This window comes from Grammomys surdaster, unplaced genomic scaffold (assembly GCF_004785775.1).
Source record: "Grammomys surdaster isolate TR1022 unplaced genomic scaffold, NIH_TR_1.0 63, whole genome shotgun sequence".
In the NCBI taxonomy this organism is placed as follows: Eukaryota; Metazoa; Chordata; class Mammalia; order Rodentia; family Muridae; genus Grammomys; species Grammomys surdaster.
The window spans coordinates 18,354,745-18,381,199 of record NW_021604565.1 but is presented as its reverse complement, the minus strand read 5'-3'; the positions used below and the strand labels follow the sequence as shown (position 1 = coordinate 18,381,199).

The 26,455-nt window shown below is 37.9% G+C and overlaps 1 protein-coding gene across 2 annotated transcripts in view; it reads right to left on the bottom strand.

The window, feature by feature from the left end:
• The window catches only part of Oxr1 (oxidation resistance 1), a 406,935-nt gene that overhangs the window by 93,198 nt on the left and 287,282 nt on the right, over positions 1-26,455 (bottom strand). Inside the window, exon 1 of one of the 2 annotated variants that reach the window (XM_028765651.1) lies at positions 16,577-16,723. The exons of the other annotated variant lie outside the window; for it this stretch is intronic. Within the exon in view, the coding sequence (XP_028621484.1) occupies positions 16,577-16,595 (19 nt within the window). The 5' untranslated portion in view covers positions 16,596-16,723. Of the gene's footprint in view, positions 1-16,576; positions 16,724-26,455 lie in introns of those variants that run through there. 2 annotated transcript variants of the gene reach the window in all.

Here is a 26,455-nt window from a genome sequence, read left to right as displayed (position 1 = left end):
TCTACTTAAAAATTCTACAAATAATATTCTGATACACTTTTTGTTAAAAATGCCAACTAATAAGTAAAAAATGCAAGTCATGAGAGAGATTATTTCAGGAGACGTTGGTTTGTTTTGCATTTTGAAATTCTATCTGTATGCATTCAGTAAAGTTGACTGCTATCCTCACATAAAGCTGGCAATCATTGCTATAAGGACCAAATGCTGTAATAAAGATGCTGGAGAAAAGGGAACTGTGAATGGACTGTTGGTGAGAGTGCACACTTAGTTCTGCCACCATGGCAAACAGTGGAGGTTCCTCAAAAATTAAAAATAGAACTGTCCTGTGATTCAGTGACTCCACTAAGTGGCATATACCCCCAAAGAATCAAAGCCAGCTTGCTTAAGGAAAACCATCACATCAATGTTTACCACTGTACTTCTGGAAAGAGCAAGCCATGGCTCTAGCCTAGATAAACATTGCTTGACTAATGAATAAAAAAGTTACATACATACACAATAGACTTTCCTATAGCCACAAAGACGAACTCAATTATATCGAAAAGCCAAGCCCCACAAAGCATGCATGGTGTGTTTGCTGTCACGTGGGGTTTAGAGGAAAGAAAGGCATGACGGTGAAAGAAGGACTATAAGTTATCTGGGAAGAGGGAGGGGCAGAAGAGAGTGATAGTTGGGATGAGTAGGGTCAGAGTGTGTTATATGAATGGATGGAAATGTCGTAGAGAAACTTTATACTTTGTACAGTTAGTATGCATTCAATAAAAAGGTGAGACACTTCAGATCATCAGAAGTTATAATTGTATACCTGTAGCAATATAGGTGCATGTTTATATTTATATGAATAAATATATACTCTTTATGTATCTGAGGAAATCAAGGAAATAACTAGAATGACAAAACATTTCAGTAGTTTCCAAAGCACACAGAACTTGTTTAGTCCTTACAGTGATAATTGTCAAGCACCTTCAGTCCCCAGTCATTTTACACCCTCATCTCTCACCACGTGTACCCTGAACTTCCTGATCCTTCATCAGTGAACCAGCATTAGGCAAATTTCATTAATCTTCAATACTCTAGGCAACTCCATGCCAACTAACAACTCCGCACTGCCCTTCCACCCTAAGCAGCCCTATGAAGTTCCGCACTTGCAGCTCTGCACCCAACTATTCCAGGTAGCAACCCAACATACAGCAAGCCTTGATGCTCAAGGGTAAGAGCTGCCTGGAATTAAATAGGAGTCCTAGAAGCATGTCAAAATAAGGGATGTGCATGTTAATAATCCTATACACTTAAATATTTATAGTGGGTATTTAACAATGAAAGATCTAGCAAGTGAAAAGTTGTAGTTAATAATAAAACTGCCTCCTTGTATGTTTCCTCTTTTCTCAGCTGCCATCAAGTTGCTTCCTCTTCTGCATTATCTAAGATCTCTATAGTCCACCCAAGTGCATATCAGGCTTATGGTGCCTATCAAGGGTAAAAACACAACACACCTCCTCAACTGTCCAATGTTAAAGCAACAGTACAATGCCCTCCAACAACAGACTGAGTGTAGCCAACTCAAGTAAGACTTGGTTGCAAGACTCCTATGTGAGACTCCTAGGTAGAGTAGCTTCTGTTCCTGTGCCTGGTTTCTTAGATGAGAGCAGGAGATGGAAAGATGGGGGTATTAGGTTTCAAAGTCAGGAGGTTTCTTTAATTCCATGATTCTACCAGTTAGCACATTTCCATATATCATTAATCTTTGAAATAGCATTGGGGCCACAGAGAGTAACATTTCCTCAATACTGTAGATGGAGTAATGACATCTAAGGAATTAATGCCTCAACTGTCATGGAGTTTACCTCTTTGAAGTAACTTCTTGTCCATGGAAAGGAGACAAGGTAGCAGAATGGTTTTTAGGGTTCATCCATAAATTACTAGACAGAGGCAAGAAGTTCTCTGTTTTAAGAATAAAATTGCTATTTATAGAAACACCACAGAGTATTTCTGTCACAGTGACTATTACTCTGTTTCACACTGTAATGATTTCTATCCAGCGTTATATCAGAGCTTGCAATTAATGAATACCACCTAAGAATAAATGGGAGATTCTACTATTCATAAGTGTTTTCCCCCTTCAAAAGAGTTTATTAAAAATGTTTTCATTCCTCCTCAGTGGAATTATGAATGTTCACATGCTTTCACAATTGAAGTACTTTTGAAATTTAGAGGATGATAGAGATTATAGAAACACCTGTACTATTTGTCATATCCATACATAAAAATGACAATAACTAAAGGCAAACATGTGCTTCCGAGTTTTTAAAACTCTAATTAGTCATGAAAAATATACACACTGACAATGCTGACAGTTGTTCTTGGCAGTTGTCCCACAAACTACTCAGGGAACAAGGCAGCAGTTGGATGACTAGGACCCTGGACTAGAGGACAGAAGATCCAAGCTCCACTCACAGAGCCTTTGCTGACTCATGGGGTGGCCTTGTGCTTACCAGGTCATTCATCTCCTGTTTTAAGATGTTGACATTTAGGAGTGCATCCCTGGAATCCTAGAATTATGGGTCTGTTGGTATGACGACAAAATGTTATGTAAAGGAACAATAGGTGAGCAAAATAGCTAAAAACCTAATATTAGCAAAGAGTGTAAGGTGTAACTTCTATTTTTAAAAAGAAGGTTTTCTTTTTACTTCATTGTTGTAAAGTGTTTGCTTCTCTTCCTACAGTTTTTCTGTCTTGGAGTAAGATAATCTCTTCATTTTCTGGAGAGAAGAGGAATGATGTCAAATGATACCCAAGGGCAGCTTTGGTGTCTCGTCCCTGCTCTTTCATCATCATCTAGTAGAGTGTTGCCTGACCTCTTACTGAATCTCCACATCACCCAGAGGCAGGAATTCATCACTAAAGGGAGCACCACATACTTCAAGACATAGTTAAACCAGCCTCACCCTGCAGCTCTTCAGCACTTGTTGGGTGCTCTGCCTGATGCTCAGAGGATGCTAAGTGGAGATAAGTGTCTGAGCCCACAGCACCACCCCACTGATCAGCAAGGAAGACATCAGCTCATGCTCATCCTGGAGCATGGTGTCGGTGAGTGTGGCTGCAGACAGCAGATGGAGACTGGGCTTGTCCTGAGAGCCAGCAAAGCGCTGGGCCACCTAACCTTGGGGGACAAGGGAAGGAAGAAAACATTTTTCTAGACTCTATAAGTTTTATAGTAATGTGGCTTTGAAAATAAATATTTAATCAAGCGGAATTGTACACAAGGCTGTATGCCAGACAGCAGTAAGATCCATAAAACCATCAACTTCAGAGTTGAGGAGATAAAATTACAACACTGTTTCTATCTATAGGCGTGACCTTGCATGAGTGAGTTGCCTAACCTTTCCAAATCTGTTTTTTTTAAATAATTTTGTTATTATAATAGAGATTATTAAAAAGATCTGTATTTCATGGGATACTGGAGTATTAATGAAAGAATATAAAAAAAGCAACCACACCATACCAGTCCTTGGCACCTGGGATGATGGTGATGATGATGGTGATGATGATGGTGATGATGGTGATGATTTTATTTATTTATTTATTTATTTATTTATTTATTTTCTAACTGATCCTTTATCACAACACAATGGGCAGATTTACTGACACAGTGTGTCGAGAATGGAAAGGAGAAGAAACACTTAGGAAGACTGATCTCTGAACATGTAGGGCTTTGGGAGCCATGATGAAGAGTGTGGAGTATGTGAACCGGGGTAATAGGAGGGTGCGAAAAATTTTTGAAAAGGAAAAACCACTGAGCTATATGTATAACGGATCAGAGGGCAGGGAAAAGAAGGAGTTCACTTAGGAGTATTATGTGAAACCATTCGTGTAAGAGCAGGCTTGAGAAATTTCTAAGTAGAACACTATATGGGTTTTTTTTTAGTTTTTTTTTTTTTTTTTGAGGGTATCAGGAGAATCCTCTGTGACGTAACCATCCACCTTTCCCAATAATCATCCTGTCATGGAAAACACATTCATGTTTCTGGTAATTTGAGTTGAGAATGGCTCCCATAGGCTCATATGTTTTGGACAATTGATCACTCACTGACTGGTGAATGCTTAGGAAGGGTTAGGAGGTGTGGCTGTATTGGAGGAAGTGTGTGACTGCAGGTGAGCTTTGAGGTCTCAAAAGCCCATACGATTACATCTGTTGTCTGCCTGAGTTCCACCTTGTCTGGCTTCAATGGGAAAGGATCATCCTAGTCCTGCAGTGACTTGATGTCCAGGATGGAGTGATACCCAGGGAAGAAGCTCCCCTTTCTCAGGTGATAAGGGGAGGGTGGAATGAGGGGGGAGTTGTGTGAGGGGGAACTGGGAGGAGGAGGGGTTGATATTGGGATGTAAATAGTATTAATAAATTAATGGGAAAAATGTAAGCTCTTAGCTAACTGTTCCAGTCCCATGCCTACCTGCCTGTCACCATGTTCGCTCCCATGAGGGTCATGAACTCTAGCCCTCTTGAACTGAAGCCCTAGGCTAAACGTTTCCGTTTATAAGTTTCCTTGTTCATGGTGTCATATCACAGCAACAGAAAAATCACTAAGGCAGGACTCATATCCCAAATGCTTAATTCTGCTAGCCATAAACCCCACAAGCAATGGTGCTTTTGAAACGGTTTTTATTATTACTGACTGGTATATAGTCTGGATTGTCTCTTAGAAATCAAGTAATAAGTAAACTAAGCTCCCAGATGGAAATGAAAGAGCTAAATATCAATAGGATGTTTCTTGGCGGTAGGAAAGCAATAGAAGGAAATATTAGGCTAGTCTGTTAGCGTGATCATTATTACCATCTTTCAACATTGTTGACACCAGCATCAGCAACCTACCACCCCGATTCAAGGATAGTAAATCAAACATCACTGCAGAGATTCACAAGCACAACACAGATCCTCATTAACCACAACAATGCAGGCTTTTCTTACAGCAGAAGCTTTGAGCTTTTACAGTCCTTGAAGCCATATTGTTGCACAGTAGCAACATAAGATGGGGAGTGTGAAAGGCAAAAACACTGGAGTATCATTAATAGTGTTAGAGACTGGTGCTTGCCCATGGGATAGGTCTCAAATTGCGCCAGTTATTGGTTGGCCATTCCTTCAGTCTCTCCTCCATCCTCCATGCCTGCATGTCTTGTAGACAGGATAAATTTGAGTTGAAAGTTCTGGGGGTGGTTTGGTGTTCTGATTACTCCATTGTGGTTCCTGCCTGGCTACAGGAGGTAGCCTCTTTAGGTTCCATATTGCTAAAGTTTTGAGTCACAGCTAAGGTCAACCCCATTGATTTTTGGGTGCCTCTCTTATCCCAGATCTCTGTCTCATACTGAGATGCCTCTCACCTCCTCACCCATGTCAGTTGTAGACAGGAGCATGCTATTCCCTGAGTGGCTCCACCTAGCAGCTGACTCAGATGGATACAGATTCCCACAGCCAAACAGTGGATGGAGCTTGGGAACTCTATTGGAAGAATAGGAGGGAGGACTGCAGGCTCAGAAAGGAGATAGGAACTCTATAGGAAGATCAACAGAGTTAACTAACCTGGACCCTTGGGGGGGTCTCAGAGTCTGAATCACTAACCAAAGAACACACAGAGGGTGGAGCTAGGTCTCGTTACACATATAGAACAGATATGCAGCTTGGTCTTCATGTGGGTTCTAAACAACTGGAATGGGGGCTTTCCCCTAAGCTGTTGCCTGTACGTGGGATACGTTCTTCTAGCTGGGCTGCCTTGTCTGGCCTCAATGGAAGAGGAAGCACCCAGTCTCACAGAGACTTGAAGTGCCAGGTTGAGGGATACAAAGGGAACCCCCACCTACTCATAAAAGAAGGGGAAAGGAGGATGGGGGAAGGATTGTGGGAGGGGTGACTGGTAAGGAGGCAGTGAGCGGGATGTAAAGTCAATACGTAATAAATAAATAAACACACACACACACACACACACACACACACACACACACACACACACTGGAGAATCTTAGAGATACTGAAGAATGGAGACTGGGTGGAAGGGCAGCTTCCCTCTGTCAACCCAGAGGATTTACATAGATACCACAGGAGAACGTAAGCTGGCTTTTGAAATGTCCACATCGCTATCTGGAACGCTCCTCATTCCTCACATGCTTCTGGTCCTATTTTGTTACAGAGGACATGATCTTTTTCTCTTAAGTTGTTTATATGACATCTACACATACTTTGGTATTTGTGCTATTGCTGATGAGTGACTATTTGGGAATGTTTCAACACATAGAAGAGAAAAGGATTACATATAAGGATTTAAATATTTAATCTTTAATATTTTGTTTTGTAATGTTCTTTAATATTTTTAGTTTTAAATAACAAAATAAATTGAGCTCCCTCTTTAAAGAAGCTACTGAGCATATTAAAACTAGAATGTATTTTAAAATGTTAATTACCATATATGCTTAAATATCATAAACTTGAAAGATGTAAATATACTACAAGTGAGTTTTGAAATTATGAAACGTTAAAATTTATCTAACATATTAGCGAAATTGTGTCACAACACTAGTGAATAAAACCTATAAGATCTATCCCAGGACTTAGGACATTATAGTGGAAGTCTGAAAAAAATATAATTGCAAAGACCTATGACGCTAGGCCACTTTGACAGATGTTTTTTTTACAATACATGTATCAGCAAAACATTAGAAATTAGAATAAAATCTTTACATATTTATTTTACATTTAGCACATGTGTACTTAAAATAAAATAAGAAAATAAACTACTTTTATGGTAAAGACATTCACAACAAAGATTTCCTCAGACAGGGAAAGTAAGCTAGCAAGCAAGCAAAGGAATGAGAAGCAACAACTGATAAAGAAAATCAACAGAAATATATAGAAAGGACTGAATTAAAAAAGAAGAGCCACCAAATTCCAATCAAGGCTATGCCATACAGAGGTTGCTAAATCAATTAAAAGAATTGGTTGAGCCTAACATTTGAAAACGAATTTCAAAAATATTTTTTCCTGGGGGCTAGAGATGGCTTAGTGGGTAAGAATTTTGACTTCACAAGTATGAGGAGAGTTTGTATCCTCATGCTCACATAACTGTGCATGGTCTGCCATATGTGTGCCTGTAACTCCAATCCTGTAGGTATTGAGACAAGGGATAGGCCTTATTGGTCACCAGTCTAGCTTCAGGTTGATGGAGAGAGTCTGTCTCAACAGTTAGGTGGAAAATGACAGGCCTTGATATCTGATATCCTCTTCTGGTCCCTACACATTTGCAGGAGTCTTCATCCCCAACCCCAGTTTTACACAGAAGGTTCTTCGTTAATAGGCTGAGACATAGGTAATATACTTCTTTAGAATGGCTTGTTTCTGGCAATTAAAATATAAAGGAAGAACATGTGGCATTGTTATATACCTCTGACTGGGATTATTTGCTTTTTCATTTACGGTAGCAACTCATTTTCTGTTTTGAAATGGCAAGTCCTTCAATATTAAAGTCACAAGTCCATGTCAAATCTTCGTGAGAGGAAGGTTTCAACTTTTTCAACAATTCTGAGTGTACAAGGAGGCAGAGTTTGTTTGCATGCCTATAAGAAGACATCAACTTTGAAACCTTTGGAAGTGAGCCTGTATTTATGTATGGTCATCGAAACTGAAATATTTGTAACCTTATGCACATCTTAAAAATTTCATGAAGCTAAGTAAAATGAGAAGAGATATATAGAATATAGCTGTTGCTATGAATTAAACAGCTTACAGGAAATTCAAGTTATTCTGCATTATAAGTAATCATCAACTAGAGCACATCTAATGGGCAATTCAGTGTTTGGGGCATAGGGGAGGATCAGTTCAGAGTGTGCTACCAGCCATCCACTCTGATGTGACTCCGTACTCCTCCATTCTGGCTTTCTTCCTTTGATAGTGGATGAAAATGGTCCCCACAGGTTCATAGGAAGTGATATTATTTGAAAGAATTAGGACCCATGGCCTTGTTAGAATAGGTTCGACTTTATTGTATTTAAGGAAGTGTGTCACTGGAGTGGGCTTTGAGGTTTCAGAAAGTCAAGATAAGCTTATTGTCTCTTCCTGCTGCCTGTTCATCTGGATATAAAACTCTCAACTACCTTTCCAGCACCATGTCTGCCTGCTTGCAACCATGCTTGCTTCCGTGGTGATAATGAACTAAACCTCTTAACTATAAGCCAGCCCCAATTAAATGTTTTCCTTTACAAGAGCTGTCATGATCATGGTGTTTCTGCACACAATAGAAACCCTAACTATGACCATTCCATTTGTTGAAAAAAGCAAATTCACTTCTGCTCCAAGGCCTTTCTCAAGACCAACGTTGTTCTTCCGTGCTATCCTTTCACATTGCTTTCTTTGTATCAGGAGTTACAACTCTAATGATACCTTTTCGGAGATGCCCCAAATTGTAATTATCCAAACTAATTACACCACTGCCTACCTACTGCCTTGGGCAATCACATTACTCTATTATTTTCTTCTCAGCATTTCTTATCTAAACATTCTATTATCTTTTTACTTGCTTGTTGATATAAAGACCACTACTAAGCTCTCTTGACAGGGACCTGAAATGTAGCAGTGTGTCACTAAGCTGGATTTGAATGTTAGGCTTTGGAAGACAGTAGGAGAAGTCTAGAGTGACCTAGAGAGATGGGGTAAAGGATTAGCTGAAAACTTGACTTTCCAAAGAAGTGAGGAATTGCCAGGAAGTGCATACAGGATGGAAAGCATACCAAGCAGGCTCAGGATAAATGACTTTGCATACCACTGAGTGTTGGAAGCTACAATTTGGCTAATACTTTAACAAACAAAAATGTAGAATAGAATTTATGGTTCTGGTTTGCTAATACCCTGTAGTCTGAAATCTGTGAAGTTCATCTGGGAAACCTGATCTTCACAATGGTCTATATGATGCCTTTCAGTAAGATAATATTCTACCATAAGTTAATTTCAATCGTGCTTCTAGTAACTGATTTTCCAGGAATGTCAATTCAAAACATTTGAAACAAAATTTAAAAACCCCTCCTAATTTGTTCTATCCTGTAGGGCAGAGTTGTGAGGGAGGAGACATGTGTTTGTCTTTTTTCCATTCTTTCAGGAATGGTTTCTTCAGTGTGTCCTTTAACTCCCAGTGTCTGTCTCTCTCCCCATATTCGAAATTTGGTGTTACCAAGTATGCAGTCTTATTGCTTCCTTATAGCAGGTCACAGAGTAACTAAATATATGTTTTCATATTATATTTCCCTATTGTATTCTATTGTTTTTTACTACAGTGTACATTGTTTTATTTTTACTAGGTCAAAAGAAAACCCTCATATCTTCTTTAAAAGTAATATGTGGTGGTGACACACCTCCTAGTGTGTCACTATTCTGTGTCAGTCAATTGACACTGGAGTTTTCCATTCAACTGCAATGAACACATATGGAAAAGACTCCTGGAGGCTGGGGGAAATGTTGCTTAGTGGTTGAGCCTGTGACTCGCACATGCTTTTATTACCATCAGTGGAAAAAACATATGACTGTTTTCCTTCTTGGTTGCTAAAGGATCATCACCATCATGAGTGATCCAATAACTAGCCTGACTAGGAAGTTTATGGCCAACCATCTACTTCAAAGGAAACAAATGGTCACTGATATCCTTAACTTCTTAAGCAATAGTACCAAAGACAGAAAATTTGGAAAGCTAGCCAAAATATGTAAAATATTCATCTTTGTGTTTGGATGCAGAACCAGTTTTAGTGATAGCAACACATGGTTTCTGTCTTATGGTTCTTTGGAAGACAAGACATGGCTTGTATGAGAAGATAACAGCCTCAAGAAAGTAGCGAAGAAATGTGAGGATGGAAGGAAGAAGGAAACGGAAGCAAGGTGCTGAACGGCTTTTGGCTGCAGAAACAAGTTAGGAGACAGTAATATTTTCAAGTAGTGACTACAAATGTCCCCTTCCATTACCATTTACACCTGCATATGCCTTAAACAGCATAGTCTGTTCTTAATCTTGCCTCTTATCAAGTATTTGCTCCTTGAAAACAACATGCCCATTAAACAGTTACCTACCTCTTTACAAAATAATCTATGGTGACACATGCCTGCTAATTCCATAACTTTAGATGTGGAACCAGTATGATCAGGTATGCATGACCAAACTAAACCTTATAGCCAGTATAAAGTCACTGTGCTTCATAGGGCTATCTTTTTTTTTTTTAAGTCATACTAACAAAAGGTACCATCAATAGGACAAAATGGTAGCCTACAGAACAGGAAAAGATCTCCACATCTGAAAGAGGGCTAATTTCCAAAATACATAAAGAACTCAAGAAACTAGATATCAAGAAAACAAACAATCTAATTTTTAAAAAATGAGGTAGAGGTCTAAACAGAGAATTCTTGAGAGAGGAATTTCAAATGACCTAGAAGTATTTAATATTTTCCTTACCTATCAGGGAAATGTAAACCCAAAGCACCCTGAGATCTTATCTTACATTTGTCAGAATGGCTAAGATCCATAAAACAAATAACAGCTCATGCTGGTGAGGATGTGGAACAAGGGGAACACCCCTCCAATTGCTGGTGGGAGTGCAAATTTGTAAGGTCACTTTGGAAATCAATATGATGGTGTCTGAGAAAAATTGATTATCTACCTCAAGATACAACTATGTCACTCCTGGGCATATACCCAAAGGATGCTCCATCGTACAACAAGGACACTTGCTGAACTATGTTCATAGTTGCTTTATTTGTAATAACCAGAAACCAGAAACAACCTAAATGTCTCTTAACTGAAAAATGGATAAAGAAAATGTGGTGATTTTATACAACAGAGAATTACTCAGCTGTTAAAAAACAAAACAAAACAAAAATAAGCATAAAATTTGCAGGCAAATGAACAGAACTAGAAAAAAAAAACCCATCCTGAATGAGGTAACCCAAACCCAGAAAGACAAACATGGCATATACTCACTTATAAGTGAGTATTAGCTGTAAAGTAAAGATAGCTATGATAAAATCCACAGACCCAGAGAAGCTAAGGGAGAGCTCAAGGGAGGAAACATGAATCTCCCTCAGAAGGAGAAATAGAGCAGATATAACAGGTGGACTGGGGATGGGAACAGGAGGAATCAGGTTGGGGGAGGATAGAGGGAGAAAGAGAGTATTGGGAGAGACAACTGGATTGGGACGTGACATCTTTGGGATAAGCTAGAAACCTAGTGCAATGGTAACTCCCAGGAATCTCGGAGGGTGACCCTAGCTAAGACTCCTAATGGGGGATATAGAGTCTAAACTGGCCATCTCCTGTAATAGATAAGACTTCTAGTGGAAGGATTGGGATACAAACTCAGCCATAAAACTTTGACTTAACAGTTTATGCTGCCTAGGGTAAAGGTGGTACAGAAACTGTAGAATGGTCAACCAATCACTGCTCAACTTGAGACCCATGCCATGAGAGGGAGCCCATTTGTCACACTGTCTGGAGGACCAGAACCCAGAAGCAATAGACCAGAGACCTAGGAAAGAACCAAAGATGACTGGTGCAAAAAAGTCAATGAAATGATTCATAATAATATTCCGCAATACTTATAGATTAGAGCCTGGCTCATTTTGTCATCTGAGAGCCTTCATCTACCAACTGATGGAAACAGATACAGAGGGACTCACTGCCAAACGGGTAGAGTCTGGGGACTCTTACAGAAGATGGAGAGGAATGGTTGTAGGAGCCAGAGGGGTCAAAATCACAAGACAACCAATAGAATCAACCAAGCTAGGCTCATAGGGACTCACAGAGATGGAAGCAACAACCAGGAAGCCTGCCTATAGGCCCTCTGCAAATATGTTACAGTTGTGTAGCTTGCTCTTCTTCTGTGACTCCTAACAGTATGAGTGAAAACTGTCTCTTATTTGCTTTCTCAGGACCCTTTTCCTCCTACTGGGTTGCCTCTTCCAGTCTTAATATGAGGGGAGGTGCCTTGTCTTACTGCAACTCGGTATGCTATATGCGATTTGCATGGGAGTCCTGCCCTTTTCTGAAGGAAGTGAATGGAGGGGGCTGGGAGGAGAGAAGAGAGGAAACTGTGCTTGTGATGTAATATGTGAGAAAAAAATTAGTCTAAAATAAAATAAGTCCGAACAAATCTTGTGTTTTATAGTCACTGTAACAAAAGATCTACTATCCAGCAGTAATGTCGTAAGGATGATAGAAGTACCCTGTTTTCAAGGTACGATAATAATATTTGTTTTAGTCATATGCTATGTTTTTGAAACCATGAAATTCAGTAAAATAAAAAGCAAATATTATAGAATATACACACAAAAATATCCTAACCAGGTTATTTTTATTGTACATTTTTTAAGGACCCAGGACTTTGTTTTCCTGGCAGCTGTACACACCTATGTTCTTTTCTGAGATTCATTTTTCAGTAGACAATTGTAAGATGAAACTCTTAAAATTTCAGGAAAAGAATATGAAGTTTAGGTTACCTCTTCTTGCATCATTGCCGCCAGGAAGGTTTAGATAGTATCACAGAGGAAAGACCTCACAGAATAACCATCAGCAGTTGTAGATTTTTATCAGTGGGGATTATCTTATACCTAGAATTGTTCTGGGGCTGGGGTGCTTTGTTAAAATGTGTGTTCCTGATATTTCAGTTAACATCATTATGGAACATAGGGGACCAGTCAAATAAAGTTGAGTTTCTTTGACCAAGTAAGACAAAGAACACATGAAGAGCATTCATTTTCTCCTCCTCCTTCAGTTTTCCCCTGAACATAAGGAGTAAACAAAATAGTCACAAAGAGATCCTAAAAGGCCCCTGGATAAGGCCTCTGTTACTATACCACCACTGGAGTGTACAACTTGTTTTATGCGTTTCGATAATGTAAAAGTCCACTGCTAACAGCACTTATGTTGTTTCTTAAATAGAAGGAACAAAGATGAGATAGGAATTGGAGAATGTAAGTCTTTTATTTTTAATCCCTAGGAGATGCTGTGGGCTGTGGTTTGCTAACTCAAGGAGGATAGTAGCTCTCAGAGTCTGGCATATGCTTACCACTGAGTTTCAGAATCCATGGAATGTGCAGGAGGTCTCTGGAGATGGACTTCAGAGTTCTCAGTCTTATTTCAAACATTTGGTAGATCATATCACTAGTAGCAATGATAATTAAACAAGCTAAATGTATCCTTACTAGCTTATAATTGATTATAGATTTCTTCTTTTTTCAAGTTAACTTTTTCAACATATGAATGTAGTTATAGTTTAATGTTGATCCTTAAAATTTATTATTTAATCTTAAAAATTGATAGCTTAATAGTACTTGGTGGTTTATATATATTTCCTCTTCAATATTTTTATTTATCAATCACAACTGGTGTGCAGGTGTATATGATTTGCAGGTGTATGATTGTAATTACAAGTGCTTATATGCATTTGGAGGTCCAAAGACAACTTTATTGAGTTACTACGCTCCTTGAACTCACGTGACCAGACTTGTTTATCAAGCATCTTATACCCGAGCCCTCCCATAGTCTGAAAACCAGTCAGATCTAGTCTTCATTTTGTTTTTTATTGTGCTGGAGATCAAACCCAGAACCATGCCCATGTTAGGCAAATGAGCCATATTTATGGCCTCCATTTTTAGCACTTTTTACAGTGTTGAAGAGACAATACTGTTTCAGTTCTTTAGATGGGCCAATGGAAATTTATATTGCTTAATATACATTGTTTCTAAAAGCAGAGTCCTATGTCAGCCTTGGTCTTTAGTATTAAAGTTGTGTCCTCTTTCCATTTCATTATAGTTGAATGTTGGCAATTAAATCCTTAATAATATTCTCTGAGTTTTTGCAGGATTCCTTTAAGACCTTTGGACAAAGCAGAAGTAGAATCAGCATGCAAAGACACTAGGGAGGAGCAGAGGATTAAAGAGAGGCAAAATGGGCCATAGGTAAGTATACTAGCTGGTTTTGTGTGCCAACTTGACATAAGCTGGAGTTATCACAGAGAAAGAAGGTTCAGTTGAGAAAATGCCTCCATGAGATCCAGCTGAAAGGCATTTTCTCAATTCGTGATCAAGTAGGGAGGGCCCATTGTGCCATCCCTGGGCTGGTAGTTCTGGGTTCTATAAGAAAGCAGGCTAAGGGAGCCAGGGGAAGCAAGCCAGTAAGTAACATCCCTCCATGCCTCTGCATCAGCTCCTGCTTCCTGACCAGCTTGAGTTCCAGTTCTGACTTCCTTTGATGATCAACATTAATCTGGTAGTGTAAGTTGAATAAACCCTTTCCTCCCCAACTTGCTTCTTGGTCATGATGTTTGTGCAGGAATATAAACCCTGAGTTAAGACAGTAAATCACATCCGAGGAAAACTGATGTGCTTATAAAATTTGAGTATAAAGTACACAGACTTTGGCATATTGTATAAATAAAAGACATATACAAATACATATATTTACTGCTGTATTTATCAAATTAAAGATGCTTTTGTTTGCATGATAAAACACAAACAGAGGTTTTTGTTTGTTTTGAAGGCAGGTGGTGGTAGGTCTTAGCGTTCAGCTCAGCAGTGGAATGCATGTCATATTTGGTGCCCAGCACTATAAAATAATATTTAATAGTAAAAAAAGTAATGCAAGCTTTAGAAGATGTAACCTGGATGTAAGGAGACACCGTGGTAGTGATGAAAGAGGAGCATAAAAATTCCCAAAATCAGTCATAATACAAGTTTATCTGCCAATCAATAAGCATTTATTAAGTGACTATAAATAGGTACAAGGAAGCATAATGCATAATGGACGTGAAGATGCTTAAGTGCTATAGGTATGAAATATTTATCACCATCCTTCAGCTTCAGAGTGATGACAGTGGGTGAGGAAAACAGACTCTCCTATGCAAAAAGATGCCAGTGTGTAACTGCCGAGGGATACCAGCCATCCAGTTAGGAAAAATGGAGAAAAGGGGACTGCAAGCAAAGGGGGTGGGGAGCTAGAATGGCAGAGAGATAGGAAAACGGGTTTAACCGATGCAGGACATTTGATAAAAGTTAATTGTGGTCTGGATCGTGTTCATTTCACATCTTATCCCAGAAAACAAATTTTAGTTTATATATAGAACAGAAGACACATCAGCTTTGAAAGTAAGTTTCATATCTTTTTTGATAAAATCCACAGAGTCATGTCTACATTTTCCCATTCTTGTGTATTTTTAAAAGTGTCCATAGTTTGATTACAATTAAGATCTGTACTAAGTGTAATTAATTTAAGTATTTGGTACTTCTTAGAAATACAGCTTTGTTGTGTGTGTTGATTAGCTTCCCAAGTGACTTAAAAGCTTAAAATTTGTACTTAAAATTAAAGTTGTTTACTCTGAAAGTAATTGCCTAAATATTTTTCCTGAGGATTTTGCATATATTATTGTTATCATTTTATCTGTGTAATGAGCTAGAAAATCAAATTCAATTGTTTATTTGTAATTAAAGACATTCTGTTTTCTGTGATGGGAATTACATAAATTGTTTTATGACGTGAAATAATTGTATTTTAAATTACCAAAATGAAAAAGAAGAAATACGCAGCCTCTTAGCTGCTCATGACACCCATCCATTTGTTACTAATTTGAGAGAACTAGTAGCCTTTAACATCATTAAATCTCAGGACTAAGTGGAAAACCATCATATATTGTGATGTTGACACATAGTTGTTTGTGACTGAGGAAAAACTGAACTAGTTAATGGTAATTACTTCTTTGGAAAGGAAAAACTATAAATAAATCATATTGTAGAGCAATTTCGTTTTAAAAGTCAATAATGAAATCCATCTGCTGTGTGCCATTAACTATCAAAGGGGGTGCTTACATGCCGTGCCTCTTTTTATATCTTTATTCTTGCCATTTAAAAGTACAGGTCGATCCATCAATGATAATGTTATTTCGGTTTGTTTGATCAAAAGTTTAAAACTTAAAAAAGGAAGAAGAAACAAAACTCCCAAACCTCCCACTTCTCTGTAGTTACAGGTTAAAGTCATGAATAAAACACAAAAGGAAAAAATTAACCATTTTTTAAGTCGATGGTCAGGAGATGGTTAATGAATTGTACCACAAGTCTTTGAAACTCGGAATATAGAGTTCCATCACATTCTACATGACTTTTGGTTAGAGAGATACAGAAATGGGACTGACAAGGCTTCCCTGTTAGTGACTGAGAAGAAAGTCACTAATAACTTCTTACAAATGTCAAATGTCAGTGGTCATGAGACATACCAAGATCATGGCTCGAATCTAGTTTTTGGAGCACTTCCTTATAGAAGTTCTTCTAGCAGTCCACAAGGAAACCACACACATATAAAGTCTTTTTAAAAACAGTCATTCAACTTAGATTGACTATTTCAATAGGATTTCCTCTGCCCTGTTCTCCCCACCATCGTCGTTGCCTTTCTCTAAGTATTAGCTATAGAACTTCTAATTCCGTTGTCAGCTCACCTAGATTTTTATAACATAAACCTGAGCCCCTTCAAATCTGTTTACATTCCCAAAGCGCCTTAGCAAGCACTTCACATACCTTTCCGTGTGCAGAACATCTCTGCAGACTTCCTTTCAGGCCCAGCTCAGCGGCAATAAATATGCTGCTTTCAAGAAGCCGAGACTGGGATTTTGGTTTGTGAGCTTCCCCAGTAACATAACACTTCCTTTTTGGAGACTGGCCTCTTCTTTGGCCCAGCCCAGTCCTTGAGCTCTGGTGGCAATATGTAAAACTCTCAGTCTTCTATTTCTGCTTGCAGGCAGCTTACTGTACCTGCCCTAGGACTGTGTACCTGCTCTTGGCTCACTGAACACTTTGCAGGCAGTGCCAGCACGTTCTGCATGATCTGTTACTAAGCTGACCCTGTAAAAGTCTGTCACAAAGTGAGATAAGAAAAGCAGTGTTTAACTTCTGTATGCCTTCTTATCATAAAGCAAATGAAAGGCATGGCCGCCTTTCCTAATTGTACCAGAGAGTCATGGGCTCGATAAGCTGACTACTAACCATGTTTGTGTTCTGTATCTTGACTATTGCGAACTATGGTTGGAATGCAAGTTTGACACTCACTACTACCCTGAAATTTCCAGCTGTTCCATGAGATCAATCTTTTTCATATTGTACTTATTTTCTTCTCTATTAAAACCCACACTAACTGTACTGTGAATACTTAATAATTTGGTAAATTGATAAGACTTAACAATTCTATTTTCTACCCAAAGTCTTAATCCTCATCCCTTGTAAGTGTTGAACCCAGGACCTGGCTTCCTCTGACTACTTGTTCATATTCTCAAGCTTCAAAATCCAGCAGAAGACATTGAAGGCTATGTTGTCATTTTCTGTTTGTCAGAACTTCCTTTGGCAATGCGTGGAAGTTTAAACAAGATGTGATTCTGTTTTTTATTTAGGGCTTAAGATCACAAAAGCCAGGAGCAGAAAATGACAACTCAATAATTACAGACTCTCGACCCCAAGCATGATTGTAAGCTTGAACTGGCAGAGTTCAGATGAATTGCCAAGAGTTACAAGTCATTGAAAACTATGTGCATAGTTAATACATGACGAAATGAAAATGACATAATGAAAATGGAGTCCACGTTTCCAGCAGTTTGCATCTCTGATGCTTCCTGTCAGATCTTACATGCCACACACAGATGATGGCCCTTGTCACGATACAAAAACTCAATGGTCAGGTAGCAAGCTGGCTGTCATCCGGAGAAAGATGAGTCACTGTTTTAGAGGGAGTTGGTGTACTGGCAATATGAAATGTACTGTCTTCCGTTTTTGAGGGAGGTACATTTGGAACCTTTTCAAGAGCTGCTGCAGCAGTCCAGGTAATTGCTAGTAAATAAATAAGGTAACCTACAGGAAAACTGTAGTTTAACTCCTGGCATTCTGTTCGAGTAAGGGTTTAATAAATGTCAAACTCCATTCACTTCCTTAATGCCATTACTCATTTATTATACTTCTAGGAACCATTTTGTTATCTTCAAGTGACACTAATATCAGTGTCTTCAGATGGGTCTTATCATTTATAAATATGTTCTCATTAACTACACAAGCATCCTGGTAGATGTTGCCGATTCTCAAAATTTTGCTGAGTTTATTACTCACAGAAAAAATATTGTCATAATGTTTTTTGATGAAGCTGGATAGTTTTCCTTGCAGCCTTATATGACAAGAAAAAGGGAAATACAGAGGTATTCTGAAGATGTCACTCTGTTCAACCTCAAACAGTTCATCACGCTTGCAAACTCCAAGAATCCATAAAGGCAGGTAGTAAGCAAGAAGGAGTTATCTCTTTTTTTAAAGCAAGATTTATTATAGAAAAAAACACATGAAAATCATAAAACCTAAGCCAATATAAGCGTTTTACATACTTAAATTATTCATCATTCAAAATCTGCTTCAAGCTAGAATAATAAAACTATGAAATTATCAATATACATTCACACATACCCATATAAAACACAGCCACGCATTGGTTATAATTTGTTACATGGTAGGAACCAAATTATATATATCTATCTACATACAAGTCAAATCAATGTAAGATGAGTATTTCCAAATATTTTGTCATTTGCTCTTATTTTGTTTTTATTAAAATTGAAAAATAAAGAGACTTTAATCGCCGGTCTCCTCAGATTAGCCTTCGAAGAGTTTACAACAGCAAATTAATCATTTAACTTGCTTAGTAATGGCCATTAGTGTAGTGTCTGATGACTATTGACTGGCCATTGCTTTTGGGTAAAGGCTGACAAGTTCTGCTTTATGAATGTTTCAATGTTGTGGTGAGAAATGCTGTTACTTATATCTATACTCGAAGTTTGTTTGTTTACTTGGTTTATATTCTTACATCTGTTTTAAGAGCATGCACAATAAGTAATGTTTAATAATGTAGTGTTCATTGTCTAAGTTTGTAGATTTATTTCTATAGTGCTAGAGACATAACTCAGGACTTTGCACATGCTAGGTATGTGTTCTACTGACAGCTGAGCTACAGCCACAGTCTTTTGTGACAGTATCTTACAAAACAGCTTATAGGGGCTTGAACCCATGGTCATTCAGTCTTTTTCCTGAGTGCTAGAATAGTATGTGTTCACTATCATAGCTGGCTTTCAGTTTATTTTTATGAGATTCATAAATAGGACTAAATATACCTCCTTATATTTTTATTTTTTTCCTTTTTGTCACTGTTTTCTTTAGTTTTATTCTTTAATTTAAAGCTGCCTTAGATACACCTTTCACAAAAGGAAAATGTACGGTAGAAAAAAATAGTCTTTTGAAGATGCTGTAAATTGGAGTTAGAAATAAACTCCTTAATTAGAGATGTTATTTGCTGATTATATAATTATAAATATACATTTGCTAATATCATGTTGCAACTCCTAGGAGATAGCCCTACCTGAGATGTGTGTTGTCTTTGCAGTGTGCATTCATTGAAGATGTACTCTGTAGGCCTCTTCCCGCAGGGCAGCACTGACCTACTAAAATATGTGGGGAAATGATGAAGACAAATGTTATCAGTTCTGAAGGGAAGTGTTCAGAGGCACTAATACCATCAAGGAATCTTGTCTCGTTCATATAGTCTTGCTATGTTATGAAGTTTAATTAGCAATATTTAATTTCATTCCGGAGAGCAGAGATAGTAGTTGAGAGTGACTCTTAAAATATCTGAAGTGCTTACAATGGCAGTCCTCATTCTCTGACATTTACAGGGCGTGCATATCAAATGTGTTTGGGTGCTAGAGAACACAGATATCTCATAAAAACCCTATATGCCTTGCATGTGTAAAGATACTGACCCTGATAACATAACCAGACCAAGTACCATGCAATAGAATTTAGTGTTGTTTAGTAGCAATTAAATATTGGAACAGCACATCACAAGTTTACTGTGGTGACACAGCCATTAGAGAATGCAGACTGTGTGTCTTTCCCCTTTTTTCCCTTGTGAGAGTATTTTGTGACTAAAGGCAAAAAGTCCCTTAAAAGTTCTGTGGTTTCCCCTTGGGGAAAATGTCTCATGTTATACATATTTACCGTTCTTTGCTCCTGTTAAGTTTCTTGTTGAGCCTGCTTTCCTTGGGCCATATAGGCCTGTGCTTTTCTGAAGGCAGGGATTGCAAATTCATGCACAGTAAAGACCCCAGAGACATTCAGTCTGGGCTCAAGACAGTGGAGTACTTGACCCATTTTCTCCTCCATTTTGTCACCACTGAAACTAGGATTGTAATATTTTGTACCACAAGTAACCATTGAATAGTTTAATATGTATAAGATAAAGTTGGGTGCACCATGTTATAAACACTTAGTATTTCAAATTATTTTCATGAGGAAAGCCACATAAAAGGATGTATAGGCCAAAGCCAGCTTACACTAAGCATATCTTATATTCTTGTTCGGCATGACATGACTCACCATCACCAAAGTATACATTCATGCCATGTACTCATCAAGGGAAGACTGGATAAAGAAAATGTGATAAATACTCAACTAGTTTGCTCAATGAGAAAATTACTAAAATTATGTCATTTGCAGGAAAACAGATGAAGTTGAATATCATCATGTTAAACTAAGTAAGCCAGACTCATGAAGATTAGCCTCACTTGTTTTCTTCCATGTTGAATTTAGAGGGAACAAAAGGAGTATGAATATAAAAGGGTAACTGTGAAGGACTCCACAGGGCAAAGGATGTGCTGAGAGGAAGAGCAGAGAGGGCTACAGAAGGGCTGAATATGGTCACAGTATATTTATGCGTGGATGAAAATGTTGCAATGAAAACATCGCTTTGCACAATTATCATTACCTAATTTAAGAAAGAATTTTAAGGTTAAAAGCATAACTCTCCTATGGCACTTTAGATTATGGTGACAGGGAAAGTAATGTAGACATATAAATACAAAAATAGGCAAAGAACCAACCCAGCAGCACAGAGAATTGTGTCGGATGGCACATTCATCTTACAGAATGAACAGGAGGGACAACCTCTTACCCAACTACAAAGCAGACACCAAAGAGAGAAAACGTCCTCTCTTTTTGTGCTTTATGTGGTCTATCTTGTTCTCAAAGATATAAAAATTGTCAATAGTAGAAGAGAATGGGCAGGATTTAATCAAGATGTTAAAAACAATTTATGATCTTATAATTTACCCACTAGACCTAGCTCTTTCTAAGTGTATTTCACAGATTTTAAAAATAATTTTTCCTCATTATTTCCAGGTGAGACATTCACAGAACAGTGGGATTAATTTATGACAGTTATCATTTTTTCATAATTACAGCTAAATTTATTTTAGAAATCAGTTCTCAGTTTTAAAAACTGGCAATGATAATATGCATGTTATGCATATCAGATGGTGTCACTGTTCATGCAATATGAACTCCAGAAAATTTTAATTGACTGTTATACTGTTCAGATATAAATCATGCACTAATTATATTTCTATCTTAATAAATCAAAATAAATTTTGTGAAATCTTTATCCAAATGATCTGAAATTCTTTCTGTTAAAAATGGTCCTTTTAGAGGTGCTTACAGAGTTGTACCCCACTTTGCTGAACTATTGTCTACTGATGGATTTGTAAAAAGCATTTTAAATTAAATTTATTAATTTATTTTACTTTACGTTTATGAATGTTTCGCTTGTTGAATCCTCTGGAATTAGGGTTACAGGTGGTTGTGAGCCACTGTATGGGTTCTGGGAATTGAACCTGGGTCTTCTACAAGAGCAGCAAGTGCTCTTAACCACTGAGCTATTTCTTCATGAACATGGGAAAGGGACTTATAAAGGAGGAGAGAGAGGAGCAGGGTAGTGGGGGTTAGAGACAGAGGGGCGGCAATAATCAGATGCATTTATACCTGTATGACCTCTTAAAGAACAAGCTCAGTCAAAGTTTAAAAAGTCCATTTTTAATATCGATCTAAATAGCTTTCTCAACAGAACTTGAGAAACTACGGGTGGGTATTTCAAATATTGCCTACTGGGTCAAGATAATTCTTGCTAGTACTTAACAGTATAAAAATTCTTGCTAGTTCTTAACAGTATAAAAATGTTGTATGATCAAGTGTTGAAATTAAAAATGTTCTTTGTGCTTGCTTTAGAAAATTCAAAATGCATGCATGACAGAAATGAAATCAGAAAAAAGCCTTAGATATTGATGAGTTTAGTGTTTGGTTAAATATTAATATCCAGAGTGAGTCTTTCCTCTTAGCCTAGGCTAGCCCTGAGTTCACTGAAGTGCTTCTACCTCAGACTCCCAAATGCTGGGACTAGAGGTTGAAACTACCACAATGAAGACTGTTGTAAATTGTATGATTTTTAATCACTTGCCTTATAAAATCCACTGCACTGGGATTATCTTCCTTGTGTACATTATTTTCATTTCACTTTATTTGCTCTTCTGGTTTCTCTTCTATTTTATTTGCTTATTTAATACAAACTAGAAATCATATTTTCATCAGATTTTTTAAACAATGGGAGGCAAGCTTCAAGATAATGGATATTACACAAAGGTGAAATATAGTGAAGTGAAATGGGCAACTGATGATTGGATACTGACCAATGAGAAGAGAAAATGGACTTGATATCATTTTGGAAAACAGTTCAGGATCTTTCATGTGTATTGGAGAAAGAATATTGTCTTTTTAAAAACATAAGGATTGATTGTATTTTATTTACCTGCAGTCTAGGGCCTCAGGCATGCTCCCTGTCCATTGTATCCTAAGCTATATTCATATCTTCTATTTTTTGTTTTTACCATACAAAATGTTCACAAAGTAGAATTATACCACTTTAGCTCTTTTTGAGCATGTGTCATTATATTATTTTTTTAAACCATTTATTATACTTCCCAACAGCAACAACAACAACAACAAAATCACTGTTGGAAATCAAAAGCAAAAAGAACTCTCTCCATCAGCACTTAAAGGCTGAGAAAGAATCATGATGTTGCTTATCTCAGTTTGGAAACAGGCAGGAAAGAACAGGGCTGGAAAAGTTCAGAGAGAAGAGAAATGTCAAGGCTGTTATCACTGGTTTGTGAGTGACCAGCACTTTGATCTACTGGCTGCTGTATTCCCAACCAGAAGCAATCTTCTGGTGTTCTGGGCCCTGTTCCCAATCCTTTGGGCAACAGTATTACACTAGGGAGTCTGTTTCTATTCACCTCTGTCCCCAATGTTCTTTCCTTCTCCCAAAATGCAGTTCAATTTGTTTCCTCTATTTACACAGAATATCTTTAGGACAATTGAAATTAATACCAAAACTGCATTAGAGCCAACAGAGTGAATTCTCTGTTTAAGAGAATGGGTTCTGCCCCATAGAGCTACTAGCCCCGTGCCTTTTTGCTAATCCCTGTGGGCATGTTTACTATTCTCTTACTATTACTAGGAACAAGCTGAGCATGTTCCCAGCTGACTTTTGTATTGCAGCACCTATATTTCTTCAATGTTCTTCCACCCAGACAATGATCTGACCTTGCTTCAACATTTTACCCAAGCCCCTGGCTGCATGCTCTCTGATCAGAGAGCTCTTCTGACTACTGATGTGTATCCAAAAGCACCTATATGCCTATGTACAATGTTTTCTTCATAACAGTTACCGCCAAGTGATACATATTGATTTATGGTTAGTTAACTTTACTAAAATTTAAGCACAGAGATGTACAACACAGTCCCTGCATCTAAACCAATGCTGTCAGATAGCAAGCATGCCTGTTTAATCATCCAGACATATGTAGCTAGTCATTCAACAGGTGTTCAACAAATATTATAGAGAAACTGAACTTATTGAAAGTACAGTTGATATATGCCAGATTAATCAATATATGAATAATAATGGTTTTATATTTTAAATTTCCTTCTAAATTAATCCTATTTTGGGTACCATGAGTTAGAGGATGTCATCTAAATTGTGATATAAACATACTAATAATTCAAGTAAGTGGGAATATAGTCTCTTTTATGGGGGTGGGGTGGCATGGAAAAAGTGCTCAAAGCAAAACGACCAACTCTTCATGAAGTCCACTGTGGCTTCAAGAGGACAAGAAAGAGGAGAGGGATGACATTCCAGGAAACAAGTGCCTTCATATGTCTTGTAAATTATTTTTGACAATTTTGATTTTAATCTCCGAGCCACAGGGATACAATTAGGATTTTAAGCAGAGCATTAATGGAATCAGATTTGACCTTTAGAAATTAGCCACAAGTCATGCAATGGATTACAGAGAGATACATCCTGAATATAGGGGACCACCTCTGAGCTGACGATTGTAATCTGTGTGCTCTGTGAAGCAGAATCAAGGCAGGAGGGATCAAGAGAGGTGGATTAACTCAAGAGGCTTTAAGAGGGTCACTTGATTTTTTTTTCTAATTGTGGCAATATTTATTGGGCTTTGGAAGAGAGGGGAAAGAATTAGTTTGGTACCAGAGAATGGAGAAGGAAACGGGTTTAAAGGGCAAATGATATTAAAATCAACTTTGAGAGGTTAATATTGGACTACCTCTGGTACATTCTAATGGACATGTCTAAAACACAGTTGGACATATTGGTCTAGGTTTATAATAATCTCCAGGGTGAGTAACTTAAATGGCAACATCATAGATATGAACTGATATTCCCTAGGAGCAAAGTACTCACATACAGTTTGTATTTAGACTCAACCATTATCACTACTCTATTGCATTTGCTTTGTGTTTGGGGTTTTTTTTTCCTCCACATACACATACATACATATATGTGCACACACACACATAAATATTTGTTGACCCATCTGACAACAAATGACACACACTATAGTCCTCTACCCCATATATTTAAATGTATATTTCTTATGATTATTGATGCTTAAAAATGTAACATGTAACTATCAGACTTGAGTAAGTTTTACATTGATTTAATATACTTCTTAATAATCTCTTGCCTCTGTCCCAGTTTTGACTACAGATCCAGTAATGACTCTAGGCTGCATTAATTTTTAGGGTAGGTATATTTTTGTTTTCAGCATCCACAATTGTATATTTACCCAAAATTCATGAATTATACTGATTTCTTAACTATCTGCATTTTCCATCCTGTGAAAGACATATCAAGGTTTTTATTTTCTATTTTTTTATATTAAAAAGGTCATTTCTTGTAACTTTCCTATCTATATAGAAAATACAAGGACAAGGATATTGTGTAAGTACGTTCCCACATGGGCCTTCTTAGAATGTAGCATTTGATTTGATGCTGTTTCATGAGCAGGAAAACATAAAATCTAGAAAGTAGTTTTCTTAAGACCATGCTATTGTGCTATTTAAGTTGCACTTTGTTCTCTTGTTTGCTTGTTTGTTTGTTTGTTTGTTTGTTTTCCCCTTTTGGAGGAGTGAGGCCCGCTGGAGCCAGGGTTTCTTTAAGTAGTCCTGGCTGTCTTGGAGTCACTCTGTAGACATAGCTGGGCTCAAACTCAGAAAGATCTGCCTGCCTCTGCCTCCCTAGTCCTGGGATTAAAGGAGTTTTTTTTTTTTCTTTACTCTCCCTCCTCTTTCTCCTTCCCATCCTCCCCCTCCCTTTCTCTTCCCTCTCTCTTTAAGCGCAGTCAAAATAAACAAAAGATGAGGTAGAGTACTGGAGGGGGGTACAAAGTCCACTCAACCAAATAGAATTTAAGATTCAGATTTCTACTAAGGAAATGCAGGATATAAAGCATTGTCAGAAGTAAATTTGTGGTCTTGAAGCAAGGAGTTTAGAGGACACAGCATTCCCAATTTACCAGGACCAGGGAGGCACAGTGGGAAACTTTAGTTACAGGAAGCCTTCTGCACTCCCTAGTGAAGTTGCTAAACTGGTTTCTGTTTCCTTTGTGGGTGTTTTGTTCAAAGAAGAAAAGCAAGTTTTGGCCTGCCATTGGTTACACTAAAGGCTGATCTTTAGTGGAGAAGGAATGGATTTGTCAGGATTATTTTCCTTCTCTAGGATCCTAATTTAGTTTATTTTGGCTCAAAGCCACCCACAGCTGAACAATTTTCTCCCTTCTTTAACTGCAGTTCAATTTAGAAACTTTGAGAAATGTACCTGGATTAATCTGCATGACCACCTACAAGGAAGATGTTTGTCCAGTGATCAAAACAGTACATACTGCAGTCTTTAGCTGCCCACAGAAACCACCACCAACATCTGTCATTAGGTTGCCTTCGAGATCTGCCACAGAATCCATGAACTCAAGCAAGCAAGAAACCCATACCTTAAAACCAGAATGACAGACTCATAGAGGATTGGTAAACAACAGGGGTTTGAAATCCAGTGAATCTGAGATTGAGTTCTCCCTGCTACAGGGACCTCATTGCTTTTGCTGGACAACATAAAGTTCTCTGTGCCCCAGTTGCATCTGGAGAGAGAGAGAGAGAGAGAGAGAGAGAGAGAGAGAGAGAGAGAGATCC